The sequence below is a fragment of the Coenobita brevimanus genome, chromosome 103, assembly GCF_032717465.1.
Source record: "Coenobita brevimanus isolate Jiangsu-jjx chromosome 103, ASM3271746v2, whole genome shotgun sequence".
Lineage (NCBI taxonomy): Eukaryota > Metazoa > Arthropoda > Malacostraca > Decapoda > Coenobitidae > Coenobita > Coenobita brevimanus.
Window position 1 is genome coordinate 9,432,508 of NC_137056.1, and position 18,451 is coordinate 9,450,958.

The following is an 18,451-nucleotide window of genomic DNA, read 5'->3' on the forward strand; positions in this document are numbered from 1 at the left end:
TTTGTCTGTCCCCTCTTCCTATTTCTCACCATCATCCACTCACCTGATGCTGTGCTGCTTATTTCTGCCTTCACCATTATCACTCTTTATCTGTGTCTGCCCTCTTCTCTTACTATTTCTTCCATCATTTCTGTCACATTTTATTACTCCTCTTTCCATTTCAGGTGACTTTACACTGAGTGACAAGCCTAATGGTTTCCTGTTGGCCAGGAAATCATTTACAGTACAATGCTGGGTGGTAACCATATAACCAACCCTTACGTGTTACCCACGTGTCAGCAAGTGGGCTGGCAGAGGGTTAGTGCCCCTCCCCGTAAAACAACTAACTCAAAGACTAACAGCCACCCCTTAGAGGATTATGGCACCTGGCAATAGATAGATAGAGATAGATTTTCCTGTGTGTCAAGAAGTGGGTTGGCAGAAGCTTAGTGTCCCTCCCCGGAAAGCAATTATCCTACAAACAATCGGACACCCCTTACAGGATTATGGCATCTGGCTATAGATAGATAGTGTACTGTAGTTAGTCTGCTGGCAGTAAAAAATAAAAAATAAATAAATAAAGCCCATCCACCAAAATGAAAAACTCCTATTACTATATACCTGTTACTACCAGATGATTTTATTCTGTTTAAGAGTCCTCTGGTGTTTAAGGGTGGAAAGTTTCCATTAACATTCTACTAAGAAAAGTCTAACCTAAGTTTAATCAAAGTAATTTTGAGAGTAGGATGAATGAAATTTTAAAAGGCGACAATATACTGAAGGGATTAAGCATGTCTTGGATGATAAATGACATCGTGAACCATAAAGTTAGCACTCACACATAGCCATGAGTATGAATGCACCCACAATCATGAGAACCGTCTGCACAAAGTCAGTCCATACGACAGCAGTGAGGCCTCCCGCGATGGTGAAGATGGCTGCTACACCCAACAGGAAAAAGATGCTGATGTATAACCACTCGACAGAGCTCTTGTTGAGGGCCAGCTGGATGAAAAGCGCCCCTGCATATAAATCAGCCTGGGTGGAAAAAATGCAAAATTATATAATACTGTAACTGAAGAGGGAACAAATGTGTATGTGGAGGAGGGGGGCAGGAAAGGTATTTGTCTATGTTGCATTACTGGTGGTGTTGGCTATAATTTCATTTCAGTGAATCCTCATACATAAAGGAGAATAAAGAAAATTTGCCCATTATGCCCCTGCACAATAGTCAGCCTGGCTCAAAGAAATGCAAAAATATAAGAAAGGTGTTGTATTACTGTTCATGTTGGCTGTCATTTCATTTCAATAAATCTTTATAAATTAAGAAAAGTAACGAAAACTTGCACATTATAAATCCACTCCTACCCTTAAGGCCAAGCTGCATTTCCCAAAATTTACAAGAATTGTATGTGGTAAATAAGACCATACCTCTGACTTACAATGATGAATGCCTGTAATGTTAAATGAAAGCAAAAACACTCACAGAAATTTTCGTGAAGATATAGAGAAGCAGGGCTAGGAAAGAGAGGTACACCCTGATCCTCTGTCCTCCAAACCTTTCCCTCAGATACTCAGGCATGGTGAACACCCCAGAGCTCACGTATACTGGAACGAATAACCATCCCAACAGCAGTAGCACGTAAACTGCCTGCACATGGAGAAGAATGATTAAATGGGCTTTACACATACAGTCAGATAAACTGCTTGCACAGAAGAAAAAGAATGGTGACTGCATTGAAAAAAACGTAGGATATTCTACATTCTCCTAACACTATTAGCATGTTCACTACCTGCACCTGGGAGGAAAAATACCTGTATGTTTATTTTATCAAATAAACATTTACAAACACCTAATACCATACCAACCTTACATGTAAAATTATGTAGAGTGGCCTTCATGTAGTGGAAAAGAAAACTATCTATCTATCTATCTATCTACTGCCAGACACCTCAATCCAGTAAGGGGTGGCGACAAATCAAATCGCCTCCACGTCGCCCCGTCCAGTGCCATTAATTTTCACTGTCTTGCTCCCAGGTCAATTTGCTTTTCCTCAACATGCAAAACCTTCCAGTAACAAATGTGCTTAAGCTGCTTGCCTGGAAGAAAATTGTAAAGTGAAAATCTGACTTAATTAAGTGCATGGCTACCGCTAACCTGTGACGTACCATCGTGAGAGTGAAAGCAGTGTGGTTACATTCATTTTTTATCAATGTATTTCAGTCAGAAACACACATGATAAAGTCTAAACTGAGATTCGCACATGTACAAGTGTCCAAACAGATTTCTGACCTCTATCCTTCTGTCATTCCTGAGGCAGGGGAGAAAGAATACTGCCCATATATTCCATGCATCTCTAGGCGACTAAATGGAAGGAGGGGATGTGGTCCAAGGAGTCACTTCCCATCAACACAACTAACCAAAATATTATTCATTAACAGCTGGACCCTGCGCCTGACCAGTGCTCAGGAAAACTGAGCAGAATCATATAGATGTGTGGAATGCTAGATAACAGCACTGAGACAAAGATGAGGAGTGAAGTGAATGGAAAGGAAGTTTCAACAAGTCTAAAACTAAATAAATGCATTCATGTGTGGAGGAAGGATGAAATCAGTAAGGTGATCAATGGTGGAAAGAAGTTAATGATTACAATATGTAAAATAAAAAATACACTATATATCGTCAAGCTGAAGAAGTCAATTAAGTTTGGACCTATTTAGGTACTTTCTGATCATTTCAGGTTTATCACATTCACTCAGGACTGCAGGCCAACTAAAATTAACGGAACTCAAGCCTATATGAAGAAATATGTATACCAAAACTTAGCTGCATTTTCACATTGGTTTCTGAAATATGAGTTTGTGAAAATTTATATTTTCATTTATTTATTCATTTACTTATTTTGGGGGTTGGAGTAGAGAGTGGGAATGGTCAGCTGGGATGATGGTAGGGAAGGACAAGGGAACCTATTAAGACAGGTGTTATAGGTCAACCAGTGAGCATGAAATAAAAGACATCTCAAAATCTGAGTGAGTGTAATTTTTAAATGTGTAGGGTGGGCAGAGGGATAAGTGGGAGAAGGTGGGATGTTGGCGGGCAGGGAATAAGGAGTGGCCATTGTAGAACAGACGGTATGATTTATCATATGAAACAAAATGGGAGAAGGGAAAGAATGAGTAGGGGTGGGGCAGAATGGAGTGGGTTTGGTAGGAAATAGGATGGGGAGAGAAGTGGGATGAGGCAAAAAATTGGGTTGGGACAAAGAGGTGAGCTGGGGCAGAGAAGTGGGCTGGGGTAGAAAAGTGGAGTGGGATACAGAAGGGGGATGGGGTCGGGAAGTGGAGTGGGGAAGAGAAGTGGGCTGATGCAGAGAGGTTGGATGGGGTAGATAGGTGGAGTGGGGCAGAGAAATGGGGTACCAGTAGGAAAGTAAAGTGGGATGAGGTAAAGAAGTGGGGTGGGTAGAGGAGTGAAGTGGGATAGGGAAGTGAGGTGGGGCACAGAAGTGGGGTGCAGTAGAGAAAAGGAGTGTAGAGAAATGGGATGAAGCAGAAAAGTGGGGTGGGGCAGAAAAGAGGGTTGAAGTAGAAAAGTGGGGTGGGGTAGTGAAGTGGGGTGGGGCAGAGAAGTGGGGTGGGGTAGAGAAGTGGGACTGGGAAGAAAAGTGGAGTGGGGTAGAAAAGTGGGATGGGGCAGAAAAGTTAGATGAGGTAGAGAAGTGGAGTGGGACAGAGAAGAGTCTGGCATGAGTGGGGTTAGGCAGAAGAGAGTTAGACATGAGTGTGGTAGAGCAGAAGAGTGGGAACATGAGAGGAGTGGGACAATAAAGAGTGGGGACATGAGCAGGGTGGAGCAGAGAAGAATGGGGACAAGAATGAGGTGGAGCAGAGAAGAGTGGGGCATGAATGTGGTGAGGCAGAGAAGACTGAGGCATGGGTGGGATGGAGCAGTGAGGTAGGGTATGAGTGGGATGAAGCAGGGAAGAGTGGGAAGGATAAGCAGGGATGGTGTGGTGGTGGAACATGCTGGGGAAGGTATAGTCTACTTGTGAAGATGGCCAATATGTGTCTGCCATTAAGATATGATCCAAAATTTTCACCCAGAACTTTGATAAGGGTGCAGAAAATTGGGTGGGAGGACAGAAAGGAGTGGGCAGAATAGGCTGGGATGGTGTTGGGTGATGGGGCGGGGCAGAATGTTTGTTACTTTTAAACACATGAATTACATTTTAAGTTAGATTTCAAAGGTCCCAGATTTCTCCTAGGAAGGGTGTGGACAGAAAAGCATGAAAGAAAACTGTCATGAACAGATGTAGACAGGCTGGATTGGTAGGGGAACAGGGCAGAGGCAGTACAACCTGTGAAAATGGGCACTTGGTCTGACTACGGTTTATGGGCGTGATGAAGTATTAGATCAAGGTTTTTCCAAACTGCGCACACGTCGGCCTCATAAGAATCACTACAAGCCGATAACAGCATGCCCTCAGACTTTGGGAGAATTCCTAATGGCGAGTAAAATGTCTGGCGAGAGCCAGAGTTAAATAGGTATGACAGTTTCTTAATGAATACAGACTGTTCTGTCAGTGATGAAGCTCATGTAGTCTTACCACACTGCCTCATGCAGTTGCATGAACAATGCCATGCCAAGACAAGGACCACATGAACTCACACACACACACACACACACACACACACACACACACACACATTAAAAGCAAGTGAAAATGTTATTTTTTCTGTTATGCTAGGTGTTTTTAGGTCGACTTCTTGTCCTATGAACATTAGCTACTGAGCAGAGTCCTCTTTTGATACCGGAACTAGAACACACAACGAGGTACAGGGCATAAAAACTCGGCAGACCACCCTTACACATATATTGTCTTAATTTGATTTCCTTACAATATACAACAATTATATACAAGTTATGTGGACAATGTCAGGCTTTGGTACACAATACTTTCTGCCCACAATATATACAAGTGAAATCACCATCAGCCAACAATATTCACTAATAGTACATTGGAGTTATAAGCACAGTCTATATAGTCTTTCCCGTACTGTCCTATAAAAATTGTTAGCGTTTGTCTGATTCTCTTGTGCCCCGCCCCCTTGGCCATGTCCACTCACCCGTCAGCCTGAGTAGACTATACAGTAGGAGTTCTGAGCCAGTCTTTGCCGTGCCAATGTTGGTATGTCAGGCGCTCTCGCTAATCGAAGCAACAAAACTTTTACTTAACCCCTTAACTACAGTGATACCTTTTCCATTTAACTAGGAAATGTTTTGTAGTAAAGGATGTTGGAAAAAAAAAGTACCAAGGAACGTCATCGGCCTGAAAGGTTTGTAAAGTAACGAAAGTTCCCTGTGAAAATAAAAAGGTACACATTCTACAAAGATCTTAATGTTTTGACATTAAATATGGTATCCACACACACACACACACACACACACACACAAAACCCTTTTCCCTCTATAAGATTTTACTTACCTCACGTGTATAGAATGCGATTTCTCATTTCGAAACGAAGCCAGTGACATTTCGTTTTCCTACTTCTATATTCAAACCTCTGATATTAAGGAAATAAATAGGGAAAATTACAGTATGGTTATGATACTGTGGCAACTTACCAGCCATGACAAATAGGTGACTTAATATGTTTAATAGTAATAGTGGCACAGCTGCGATGTGTTATTGCCGAGCTCCGAACTTTCTTGGCGGCAAAACTCAGCTGCAGTCGCGGGAGGAGGCAGGTTGGTTCTTTTCAAACCGATTTTGATTCAGTTAGCAAATTTTAGTGCTCCCTTTGTCATAAAGAAATGAATTCAAAGTAAAAGTAAATAATACGATACTATTTCGTGGTAAGGCTCATTATTCTGTCAGTAAGAAGAATAATTATCTCAGCCAATCAGCAACGAGTAGAGCTGGAAGAGGGCGGGGCATCAGTAGGGGCAGGGGCACAAGAGAAACTGGCCAACGCGACCGGTATAGCAGTCTTCACTGTACCACAGATGTGAAGAAGACATATGCATGGACACTGTCAGTCCTTGTTCTACATGGTGACACTGATATTACACTGTTGGGCTTATTGGGCTGCTGAAACCTGGGCTAATCATAAGTGGCGCCCTGGTGTAGAAGGCTGGTCATCAGGCATGCCCTCCTGTGGGGGACACGGAACTACTGCAGGGGGTGAGGTAGCCCGGGTGTGGCTGCGGTCTGGCGTACAGGGAGTCCCTTCCTTAGTGAGGCCTCGACCTGGCAGGTGGCCCTGGGGACTGGGGCCGAACAAGGCCAACAGATGCGCCTGCTATTGTTTGCTCCTGGCGGAGGATCGTCAGCAGGACGAGCTCGGGAGGTCCACCCTGGGGTTTTGGGAATGTCCCTGGGTGGCTGGGGGCTGCAGTCACCATTGGGTCGGACCACCATCAGGAGCTCCCTGCGGCGTCCCTTCTGGGTGGCGTCTGTCAGTGCCGGGCGTCGTCCAGGGGGGGCCTGTAGGGTATGGACTCCCTCTCCTGAGATAGGGCCCTGCCACACTCCTCAAACGGCAACTCCTCCTGGGGACTGTACCCGTGAGGAGAGTGAGAGGGGCGTCCCGCTTGGCCTCTGGGTAACAGGTGGGCCAAGGCAGGGGCTTCCTCCGAAGGGATAGCCCCAGAGACTGTGAATGAAGGGTGTACAGTGGCCGACCCTTCCCCGACATGGACACTGGCTGACGTTGTGGTTCTGCCTTTACCTGGCTTGCCAGCTGACATGTGTACAGTGGCTGTCGTGTCCAACCCGGGGCATACAGTGGCTGCCACCGTGGGGCTGGTTCCAAGGGTGACTGGAGCTGATGAGCGTACAGTGGCTGACCCTTACCTGGTATGGACAGTGGCCATTACCACGGTGCTGCAGGGGGCAATAACTGAAGAACATACAGTGGCTGATCCTTCCCCAGTATGGACAGTGGCCGATACTGTGGTGATGCTTGGGACTGTCTGTAGACGAGTCCCATCCCGATCCTGGCGAGGGCTGGCCCGGCTGAGATGTAGTTGGCCGAGACTGCTTCCTTGCTGGTGGCCGTGTTGAGAGCGAGAGGGGTGCGGGGTCGTGGGGCACATAGGCCCATCTCTTTCAGTCCTGGTGCTCTCTCTATACATCTCCCTTTCGTATCCTCCTGCGGTGGGTGTGGGGCTGTGGAGCCGTCCTAGGGTGAACCATGGGGTTGTGATTTTCATTTTCAATATACTGATCAGTCAGTACTGCGGACCAGTCACACCCTTCCAAAAGATTCACTCTCTTCTAGAGTTTTTCGTTCTCTAGTCCGTATTTTTTTTTTTTTTTTTTTGTTCAGCTAAAATGCATGTAATCAAAACAACTGACCTCCTAGACTATCACGATCGGATCTAGTTCTGTGGTCTGCATAATGCACAGTACTGTACTGTGTACCTACGTGACCTTGCATCAAGGCTGTCGACCCCTGAAAAGTTTTAAACTGGGCCGGCTACATTTGTCCACTTAATGATTTCTGTACCGTACTATAAAATTTTGCTTGTAAATCAGCATTCAAACTGAAAGCTTAAGATTAAAGCCAGATGCAAGATACGCTCCAGAAACAAGAAACCTCTGAATGACACTCAGATATCTGAGAGTCCTAATTAACGTCCTTGGCATTCTGAAGAAGAGAAAGTAATATAGGAACGAAAACAGTCACAGGGTCATCATCGTACGTCCTGCACTTGGCACCCATTGTAAACGATGTGTGGAGAAGTGTCACAGAGCGGAATTTATGGCATTGTTACAGGCAGCGTGAGATGTAGGCCTATTTGTCTGTTATTTTTCTAACTTAAGCTACACGAGAGAGAGAGAGAATTATATATATATACTGTATACTGTACTGTATATACATGTGTATTGTAATGCTAGGTGTTTTAGGGTCGGCTTCCCGTCCCTCTAACGCCTAGTGTGTAGCTGGGCTTTCTTTCTAGACAGGAGCTTAGACAAATAGGAGAGAGGCAGGACACAAAAACTCAAAGGCAACAACCTTACATGTGTATTACTAAATTCTACAGTGGAACGGGGAGATGACACGAATACAGATATACTGGACAGTTATTAAAATGCAGTATAATGTTATGGAGGGCAACCTAACACCCTCAGAAGGAGCCCACTGAGGAGCATATACAGTGCACCTGTACTCTGGGAGACAAGGACATAAGTCAGCCCGGTCCGCGTACCCCTATGACCCGGAGCTCGCCCGCCGCCACCATAGCAGGAATACAAGTCTACCTTCCGGGCGAGCCGACCACCAACAACCATGGGGTGGAGCTGTTACTCCAGCTCCAGTCAGCACCCCTGAGACAGCTGGTAGCCGCTCAACCCTCCTGCAGGAGACAGCCAGCAGCTGCTCTGGTGGCAAATAGGAGATGGCCTGTAGCCGCTGCCGCCTTCGTCAGGAGACGGCCAGAAGTCGCTCTGAAGGTGCCCCTAAAGGGACAGCCTGTAGCTGCTCGACCCACCTGCAGGAGACGGCCTGCAGCCGCTCTGGAGGCAAACAGGAGACGGCCTGTAGCCGCTCCCGCCTTCGTCAGGAGACGCGTCAAAATCCCCAGCGGAGGTGTCACGTGCGTGCAAACAGCACTGTCAGGCCACGTACTCAGCGGAAGGACTCAAGTTATATGTGTGCAGAGTGTGATGTAGGACTGTTTATATTCCCATGCTCTGAGGAGTACCACGCTCTCGCTAACTGAGTAACAATAGTGTGGTAATCACAAGCGACAAAAAGACGCTCAAAAAGTGTTGTAAGTACGGAAAAAGACTCTCAGAAAGTGTTTTAAGTACTGTATACAGTGAAGGCATGTTGTAAATATTTTCTCGTAAGTGTAAGGACTGAACGTAATGGAGTAAAGTTTTACATTATGTTCTCATAAGTGTTAGCTAGACGATGTATTCACAGTGAGACTCTCAAAAATACTCTTATAATGTCTGTGTATGCTGAAGGCATGTTGTAAATATTTTATCGTAAGTGAATGGGATGTACATTGTGGTCAAGTTGGGCATATTTTCTCGTAACTGTAAGACAATGAATTAATTCACAGTGATACGTATAGTGTTGCAGCGATAAGTGATTCATTTGCGAAAAGACGCTTTATGAAATACTATGAAAAAAAAAAAAAATTGTGAGTGTGAAATGGACAGAAACGTGTAAAGAACATTCCTATACCTTCCCTGAGGCACGTTGGCTAGAATACCTGAGTTTACCTTGCATAGAAACGGTTTTTCTCTCACCTCTGCTGGGGATTCCTCGCGCGCACACACCTGCGGGCGGGCGGAAAGACTACGGAAAACGCACTTCTGACCTCCAGTGAGTTTTTTTTTTTTTTTTTAATGGTCATATTAGTTTTTTTCACATCAAAATCTATCATTTTAACCAAAAGAAAAAAAAAATCGAAAATTGGCCGGCACGGGAGTGACACATACTGTATAGGGTTAAAAGTGTCCGGCACGCGGCGGGCTAAGCAACTCGGGCTTTTATGTGTACACCCCATACATCACTCTTTTCACCCCCTGGTGATTAATTTGGTCAGCTTCGAACGCACGTGGTAGCTAGCGTAGCACACTGGAGGCCACCACTGGGGAAGCCCGCGAACCACAGACAGCACCTCCCCGGAATGTAGGGCTGTCAATAACATCAATGCCCTCAAGGCCTCGCCTCACATCCCACATCGCTGCCAACCATGGCCATACTGAAACTTAACAAATTAACCCCGGGCTAGCCGGGATTTGAACCCAGGCCCTCTCGCGTCATACGCGCGCACGTTACCACTGAGTCTAAGATAGGATCCACGCTTTGAATCTATGCAACGCGGGCTTTCATACACCCCATTACAGCCGGCAAGCATGAATTGTAATTACATGGTGAATAAGGACCGCCAACGTACGTGAGAAGCCAGTGTTTATTTACAACGCCTGAGCCCATCTTGTTGTTGCACACCAAAAGGCTGACCTTACGAAGAACAACTCACTGGGCATCGTCCTTCCTATGCTGAACTACTGCTATTGGAGCCTGTGACAGTGTGGGACGGAGACGTAACAATATATATATATATATATATATATATATATATATATATATATATATATATACCTCCCTTTCCTTGGGGGAAGCAGCCTAGGTATATAGATAGAGATAGATATATATATATATATATATATATATAGATAGATAGATAGATAGATAGATAGATATATATATATATATATATATATATATATATATATATATATATATATATAGGCGTACTAAACGGGAGGTCTGTTAGGCGACAATTCCTCCGAGGACTACGATTTTTTTTTTTTTTTTTTAGGGCAAAAGCTGATTTTTTAGGGAAGATCCCTCTGATAGTGTACCGATACAATTACCTTGTTAATGAATTATGGTTAAAGATATTTGAATCCTTTAAGAAAATATTTTCCTCCATGTGTGATGGCAACTGATATAATTGTTTTTGGTTTGTTCTGTAGCACATTCCTGTCTCATTATCTCTTCTGCAATGAACATAGGTCTGAAATGATTTTTAACCGTATTGATTATTTACTGAATTTTTATTTTTTGTAGCGTATATACTCATATACTTGTTTGCTATGCGTATTCCTTACTGCGTATATCACGCTAAGTTTTCAATATTGTTTTCAAATAAATATGCTATATCTCAGAATATCACAATATTGTATTACATGTTAGTCCTAACATCTTTATTTTCATACTAATGGCCTTACGTAGCACATATTTGGAGATCAAGTCAACTTTGAGCATTTTCAAGGCAAGCTCCTTCCGCCCCCCTAGTGAATGCCTTCCCGTACGCTTTATGACACACACACACACACACACACACACACACACACACACACACACACACACACACACACACACACCACTGATACTTAGGAGTTATCTTACAGGTGAATAATATCGTTTCCCCGTTGTCAATACAAAGAAGTAAAGTTGGGCAGGGTTTTCAATGGCATGGCAATGGTGGGTGAGAATTAAAGTTCAAACTGGCTCTGTGCCATTCTCTCAGAGCCAGACATGTGCACAGTATTGTCATCTATTACTGTTAGACCACAGAATATTTTCTCCACAGTATTGCTATACATTTTTTCCATCCAATTATTTGCAAACAAAAGGAATGTATATTCATAAAAATCCTGTAAATATATACATATCCATTCACTTGATGTAATGCTGCTTTCTTCTTACTTCACCTTTCTCATTATTTTTCTGTGTCTGCCCTCCTCTCTTCCTATTTCTCCCATCTTTCGTGTCCTTTTTTCTTACTCTTCTTTCCAGTCCAGGTGACTAATTTACACTGAGTGCAAGCCCCCCTGGGGGTAGGGTTTTTTTTTTCAAGAATACTCCCCCAGTATCCCTGCTTGTCGTAAAAGGCGACTAAAAGGGTTGGTGGAGGGTTAGTGCCCCTCCCCGGAAAACAACTAACTAAAAAAAAAAAAAAAACAAGAAGCCTCGGACAAGGACTGACCAAACGATGACGACCCAGGACCGGACAAAGGACTTGGTAATGGGAACATGGAATGTAAGAGGAGCGAATGATGAGGTGACAGAGAGAGAGATTGTCCAGGTGCTTGAGGGTGCGAAAATGGATGTATGTGGAATAACTGAAACAAAATGGAGAGGAGAAAGTGTGAGAGAATGGGAGTATGGCTGGGGTATATGTGCAGGAGTAGGTGAGAATGAGAGGGCAAAGGAAGGAGTATGTATACTTGTGAGTAAAAGATGGAAGAAGAGCATAAGACAGTATGGATCAGTTGGGTCAAGGATTGTGTGGGTAAAGTTGAAAGTTGGAATACAAATGTGGACGATTGTGTGTGTGTATGCGCCAACGCAAGATCGTGCTAGAAGAGTGAGAGAAGAGTTCCGGACAAATGTAGAAGTGTGCATGGAAAAGTTTGGAAGGAATGAGAGAGTGTTTTTGATCGGTGATATGAATGATAAAGTTGAGAATGTGAAGGTGGATGGAATAGTTGGTGAGTGGGGTGTGCCTGCTGAGATAGATGAGAATGGGAGTGCGTTAGTGGACATTTGTGCTGGGAGGGGGTTGGTGATAGCCAATACCCTCTTCAGGCATAAAATGATCCACAGGTATACATGGCGAGTGATGAGAAGGGTGGGTGGTGAACTGAATGAAAGGAAGGCAATGATTGATTATGTGTCTGTGGATGAAAAGATGCGAAGATGTGTAATGGATGCAAGAGCTTATAGAGGTTGGGGGAGTGGACTTTCTGACCACTACTTGGTGGTGGCCAGAATTAGGATTCAAGTAAGATGGAGGAATAGAAGAATGGAAAGACGAGAGGAAGGAGTAGTTGCAAGGAGAGTGGAAAGGTTACAAGAGAATGAGAAAAAGGCAGAGTATAAGAGAGAAGTGGAGGAACGACTGGGCAAATATGAATTGGAGCAGATGGGAGACGTGGAAGGTGTGTGTAGGATATTTACAGAAGAAATATGTGCAGCATGTGAGGTGGTGTGTGGAAGGAAGAGAAGACGGAGGGGGGTGCAAGGAACAGCGTGGTGGACTGAAGAGGTGAGACAGGCTGTGGCACAAAAGAAGAAAGCATACAATGAATGGATGAGAAATAGGGGCGTGGAAGAAGTTGAGAGGCGGAAGAGAGAGTTATATGTAGAAAGAAAGAGAGAGGTGAAAAGATTAGTAAGAGAGAGTAAGAAGAGAGTGGATGAGGAATTTGGAAGGAATTTGAGTAAGAAAATGTTCTGGAAAGAGGTGAACAGAGTAAGACAGGGTGGAAGTGAAGTTAGCAGGGGAGTGAAAGATAAAAATGGTAGATTACTAGTGGAGAACGGAGAAAAAGTGAACAGATGGAGAGAACACTTTAAGGAATTGTTGAACATAGAGGATGGAAGTAATGCGAGTATAAGTGGCTGGGGAATGGCTGGGAGAAGGAGGGAGGTGTGAAGACAGGAAGAAATCAGTAGGATAGAAGTTGTGGACGCAATGAAGAAAGTTAAATCGGGGAAAGCCCCAGGAATTGATGGAGTGTGTGGTGAAATGCTGAAGCATTGGGGAGAGATAGTAGTAGAATGGATGTGGAAGATGTGCAGATTGGCCTAGGAGGAAGGTAGTCCCGGAGGATTGGAAGTCAGGTATAATTATTCCCTTACAAAGGAAAGGGGGAAAAAGAAGTGTGTGGTAATCATAGGGGCATTTGTCTTCTTAGTATAATGGGAAAAGTGTATGGTAGGATACATATTGACAGAGTTAGAGAAAAAACAGAGAAATTAATTGGAGAAGAACAGGGAGGTTTTAGGAAGGGAAGAGGTTGTGTAGATCAGATATTCATTCTTAGATCTTTAGTGGAAAAGTTTCTAGAGAAGGGAAAGAAGTTGTATGCGGCTTTCATGGATTTAGAGAAAGCATATGACAGGGTGGATAGACAAGGATTGTGGAAAGTGTTAAGAATATATGGAGTAGATGGGAAGTTGTTGAATGCTGTGAAGAGTATGTACGATGGTGCGAAGGCTGCAGTGCGTGTGGATGGTGAACTACAAGTGAATTTTTCTCTTTGAAAGTTGGGTTGAAGCAGGGATGTGTCATGTCTCCATGGTTGTTCGATCTATACATGGATGGGGTAATAAAAGAGGTACAAGGTAGGGTAGTGGATGTTGGAGTGGCCCTGGTGAGAGAGGATAGTATTTGGAAACTCCCTGTACTGTTGTTTGCAGATGATACTGTGTTGTTGAGTGAAGACGAAGGGGAGCTGCAAGGCTTGGTGGATGAGTTTGGGAGAGTGTGTAAAAAACGGAATCTAAAGGTGAATGTAGGGAAGAGTAAAGTGATGGTCTTTGAGAGAGGTGAAGTCAGTGAATGTACAGCGAGGTTGGATGGTGAGGAATTGGAAAATGTGAGTACGTTTAAGTACTTGGGTAGTGTGATGAGAAAGGATGGAGGTTTGGAGGGTGAAGTGCTTGAAAGGGTACAGCAGGGAAGAAAGGTTGCTGGTTCTTTGAAAGCAGTGATAAGAAACAGTGAAGTGAGCATGGAAGTGAAAAAGTTACTACATGACAGTACTGTGATACCAACTCTGACGTATGGAAGTGAAGCTTGGACGTTGTTGGAAGGACACAAGTCAAGAGTGAGAGCAGTGGAAATGAGTTATTTAAGAGGAGCCTGTGGAGTCACATGAAGAGACAGGCTGACGAATGAGAATATAAAGGAGCGTTGTGGCGTGGATGTGGATGTGATAGGAAGCGTTATGAGGAACACACTGAGGTGGTTTGGCCATGTGGAGTGGATGGAGGGTGAAAGACTGACGAAAAGAGTGTATGTGAGTGAGGTGGAGGGGGGAAGAGGGAGGGGGAGGCCGAGGATGAGATGGAGGGATGGGGTGGAGAGGTATATGAGAGAGGGGGGTGTGAGTTCGGAGCAGGGCAGTGAAATGGCGGGGGACAGGGCGACTTGGAGGCGATTTGTTTGTGGCCACCCCAAACGGGATTGAGGCGTCTGGCAATAGATAGATAGCAAGCCAAATGGTTTCCTGTAAGCCAGGATACCATTTGCAACGTTGGGTTGTAATCATATAACCAACCCATACGTGTTAATTCGTGTCAAGTGGGTTAGGGGAGGGTTAGTGCCCCTCCCCGTAATACAACTAACTCAAAGACAAACGACCATCCCTTACGGGATAATGGCGTCTAGCTATGGATGGATGGAGGTGTACAGGCAGTGGTCGAATGGTAGGGTAGTGGTCTGCTGATTAAAAATACTGAACAGTTGGGGAAAACAACTTCTAATATTCTGGAACTTCTAATTCACACGTATGGCATATCGTCAGTTTCTTTTCTGATGCATAATATGAGAGAAACCCACCTATGGGCATTAAAAAAAAATGAAGTTAAATATCCTATAAGTTTGGGAAGATCTGCGGGCAGAGGACAATGAGAAGTATAGTTTATGGCGATTTTCTGACACCGTCTGTACACTGCCACTGATTGTGTAACTTATCTTCAAACAATCCAAGAACGAACAAAGCCACATAGTCCGTCAGGAGTGGAATTCTTGACCATATTGTATATTCTGTATTTACGATCAACCCTCCTCTGGCAACTCACATTTTGAATTGCTGGAAGAACAAGAGACGTGAGGAGTTTGTACGTTCTTTTGTCCCTCAAAAAAAAAAAAAAAAAAAAAAAAAAAAAAAAAAAAATCATGATTTCCTTCTCGTAACTATGATTTTTTTTTAATCTATTAAAATCTCTATTTTATTATTTATTTATTTTTGCAGAAAGAACAGGAGACATGGGATGATTCTGCTTTGCTTGTCCCTCCTGCAAATTAAAATCTGGGTTACGATAGTCATATTCTTTTCACCTTAATTCGGACCGAATTTTCATCCTTTTCTGGCTTATTTCACGTATCTCTCTTTCTGTCTATTGTCAGACGCCTCAATCCGTAAGGAGTGGCTACAAACAAATCGCCTTCATGTCGCCCAGCCCAAAGCCATTTCACTGCCTTGCTTCCAGCTCACACCCCCCTATCTCATTATACTTCTCCACTCAATCCCTCCGTCTCATCATTGGCCTCCCCCTCGCCCTCCTCCCCTCCACCTCATTCACAAACACTCTCCTTGTTAGTCTTTCGGTCTCCATCCTCTCCACATGGCCAAACCACCTCAGTGCATTTCTCCTAACGCTTTCTATCATATCCACATCCATACCACAACGCTCCTTCATTTCATCATTTGTCGGTCTGTCTCTCTACGTAACTCCACATGGTCCTCTCAGATAACTCATTTCCACTGCCCTCATTCTTTAATTAATTGTGTCCTTCCAACAAGGTCCAAGCTTCATTTCCATACATTAGAGTTGATATCACAATACTATCATGCAGCGACTTTTTACTTCCATGCTCACTTCCCCGTTCATTATCACTAATTTCAAAGAACCAGCAACCTTTCTTCCCTGCTGTACCTTTTCAAGCACTTCACCCTCTAAACTTCCAACCTTACTCATCACACTCCCCAAGTACTTAAATGCACTCACCTTTTCCATTTCCTCCTCATCCAGCGTCACTGTACTTTCCATGACATCATTTCTCTCACAGACAATGACTTTACTCTTTCCTACATTTATCTTTAGATTCTGGTTCTTACACACGCTCCCAGACTCATTCACCAAGCCCTGCAGTTCCCCTTCGTCTTCACTTAACAATAAAATATCATCTACAAACTACAGCACAAGGAGTTTCCAAACATTGCCCTCTCTCATAGGGTCGCTCCAACCTCCACTGCCCTACCTGGTATCTCTTCTATAACTTCATCCATGCAAAGACCGAACAACCATGGGGACATGACACATCCCTGTTTCAATCCAACATTCAAACAGAAAAATTCATTCAATTCACAATCCACACACGCTGCAACCTTAGCACCCTCATACATACTCTTCATGGCAATCAACAACTTCCCATTTACTCCACATATTCTTAATACTTTCCACAATTTTTGTTTATTCACTCTGTCATATGCCTTCTCCAAATCCATGGAGGCCATATACAACTTCTTTCCCTTCTCTAGAATCTTTTCCACTAAGAATGAATATCTGATCTGAACAATATCTTCCCTTCCTAAAACCTCCCTGTTCTTCTCCAGTTAATTCCTTTATTATTTCGCTAACTCTGTCAATAAGTATCCTACCACATACTTTCACTATTTCACTAAGAAGACAAATGCCCTTATGATTACCACACACTTTTTCCCCTTTTCCTGTGTACAGGGAAATAATTGTGCCTGACTTCCAATCCTCCGGGACTCTGCCTTCCTCCCAGGCCAATCTGCACATCTTCCAAATCCATTTTACTACTGTCTCTCCCCCATGCTTCAGGATTTCACCACACACTCCATCAATTCCTGGGGCCTTACCCATTTTGACTTTCCTCATTGCTTCCACTACTTCCGTCCTACTGATTCCTTCCTCTCTTCTCACCTCCCTCCTCTTCCCATCCGCTTATACCCGCATTACTTTCATTCTCTATGTTCAACAATTCCTTAAAGTGTTCTCTCCATCTACTCACTTTTTCTTCCTTCTCCACTAGTAATATTCCATACTCATATTTCACTCCCCAACTTACTTCTTTATCACCCTGTCTGACTCATAACCTCTCTCCAGAATATTGTCTTACATTCCCTCCACTTTACACTCAAATTTCTTCCAAATTCTTCATCCACTTTTTTCTTTCTCTTACTAATCTTTTCACCTCTCTCTTCCTCTTCAATTATCTCAGTGGCAGAAAAAGGGAGTGCTACGACTCTACATCTATCTCCATCGCACTTATTCGTGACTAGCATCATATTCTCGTGATATTTCTTTCTGACAGGGAGAGTATTTTTTCACCCTGTTAGTTTGTTTGTTTGTCTGTCTGTTAACAGGATTACTTAAAAACTAAAATAGATTTTGGCCAAATTTGGTGTGTAGATAGTCCATGTCCCAGGGAACAATCGATTAACTTTTGGGACCGATGTTTGTTAGTTTGTTTGTCTGTTAGCAGGATTACTCAAAAACTTAAAGAGAGAGATTTGGACTAAATCTGGTGGGCAGATAGTCCATGTCCCAAGGAACAATCGATTTACTTTTGGGACCGATCCGGATCCTACTACAGATTCTGGATCAGGAAATCACTTTTTGCGAAACCCTAACACTGATGAGAAAACCCTAACCAACTGTGGAGAATGGTTTGGAAATTACGTTGCCCTTGTCGGAGAGATGCGCTCCATTGAGTGCCCCTCTAGTTTACTGCTAAAATCCACCATTCCGGATGAAGAAATGAAAATTTTCGGCCAAACTAAAGTAAAAAGAATATAGTTGATAGCAAGTTTGTGTATGAATCAGAGACGTGACACTCACACTCTGTTCAAATCCAGCCACTCCTATCCCGGCGGCAGCACCGGAACCTGCCAGGCCGATGAAGTGACCAGACCCGATATTGCTGGCGAACAGTGATGCGCCCACCTGTGGAAGTAGTGTTGTACTAGAAAATATAATTAATCTCTTCACTACGAGAGGGCTTTCCTGAAATATGTAAAACTGATAGTGTCAAATTACTGAAGGGGATAAGAGCAACTTCTATTTATGTAACAAACATTCCAGTTTAGAGTTAGACTAAAGCTCAAACTGCTCTTGTGGTTGGACTGTAAATGGAGTGTGGAGGCTTTAAATCCAAAGATGGTTTGACGTCCACAAGCTATGATGCATGGAAGAATGATGGGTTCGAGGAACGTGCTGAGGGAAGATACCTACAGTCTTTGGAATTAAAAGGTTTGGCCTTTACTATTAACATACTTGTTACATACATAGTTTGTACAGCTGAACAACCATATCGTACTGAGATATGGCATCCACTAACTATAATGCACTGAGAGTGGAAAAGGAGAGACCATGGATCTAGAACCTTGGAAATCAATAT

The 18,451-nt window shown here is 43.6% G+C and overlaps 1 protein-coding gene across 1 annotated transcript in view; it reads right to left on the reverse strand.

Moving 5' to 3' along the window:
* Positions 1-18,451, reverse strand: part of LOC145415741 (sodium/glucose cotransporter 4-like) — a 120,163-nt gene that overhangs the window by 61,087 nt on the left and 40,625 nt on the right. Inside the window, exons 3-5 of the mRNA XM_080284973.1 lie at positions 17,893-17,997; positions 1,466-1,630; positions 819-1,017 (exon numbers count right to left, since the gene is read on the reverse strand). Of these exons, the coding sequence (XP_080141099.1) occupies positions 819-1,017; positions 1,466-1,630; positions 17,893-17,997 (469 nt within the window). The remainder of the gene's footprint in view (positions 1-818; positions 1,018-1,465; positions 1,631-17,892; positions 17,998-18,451) is intronic.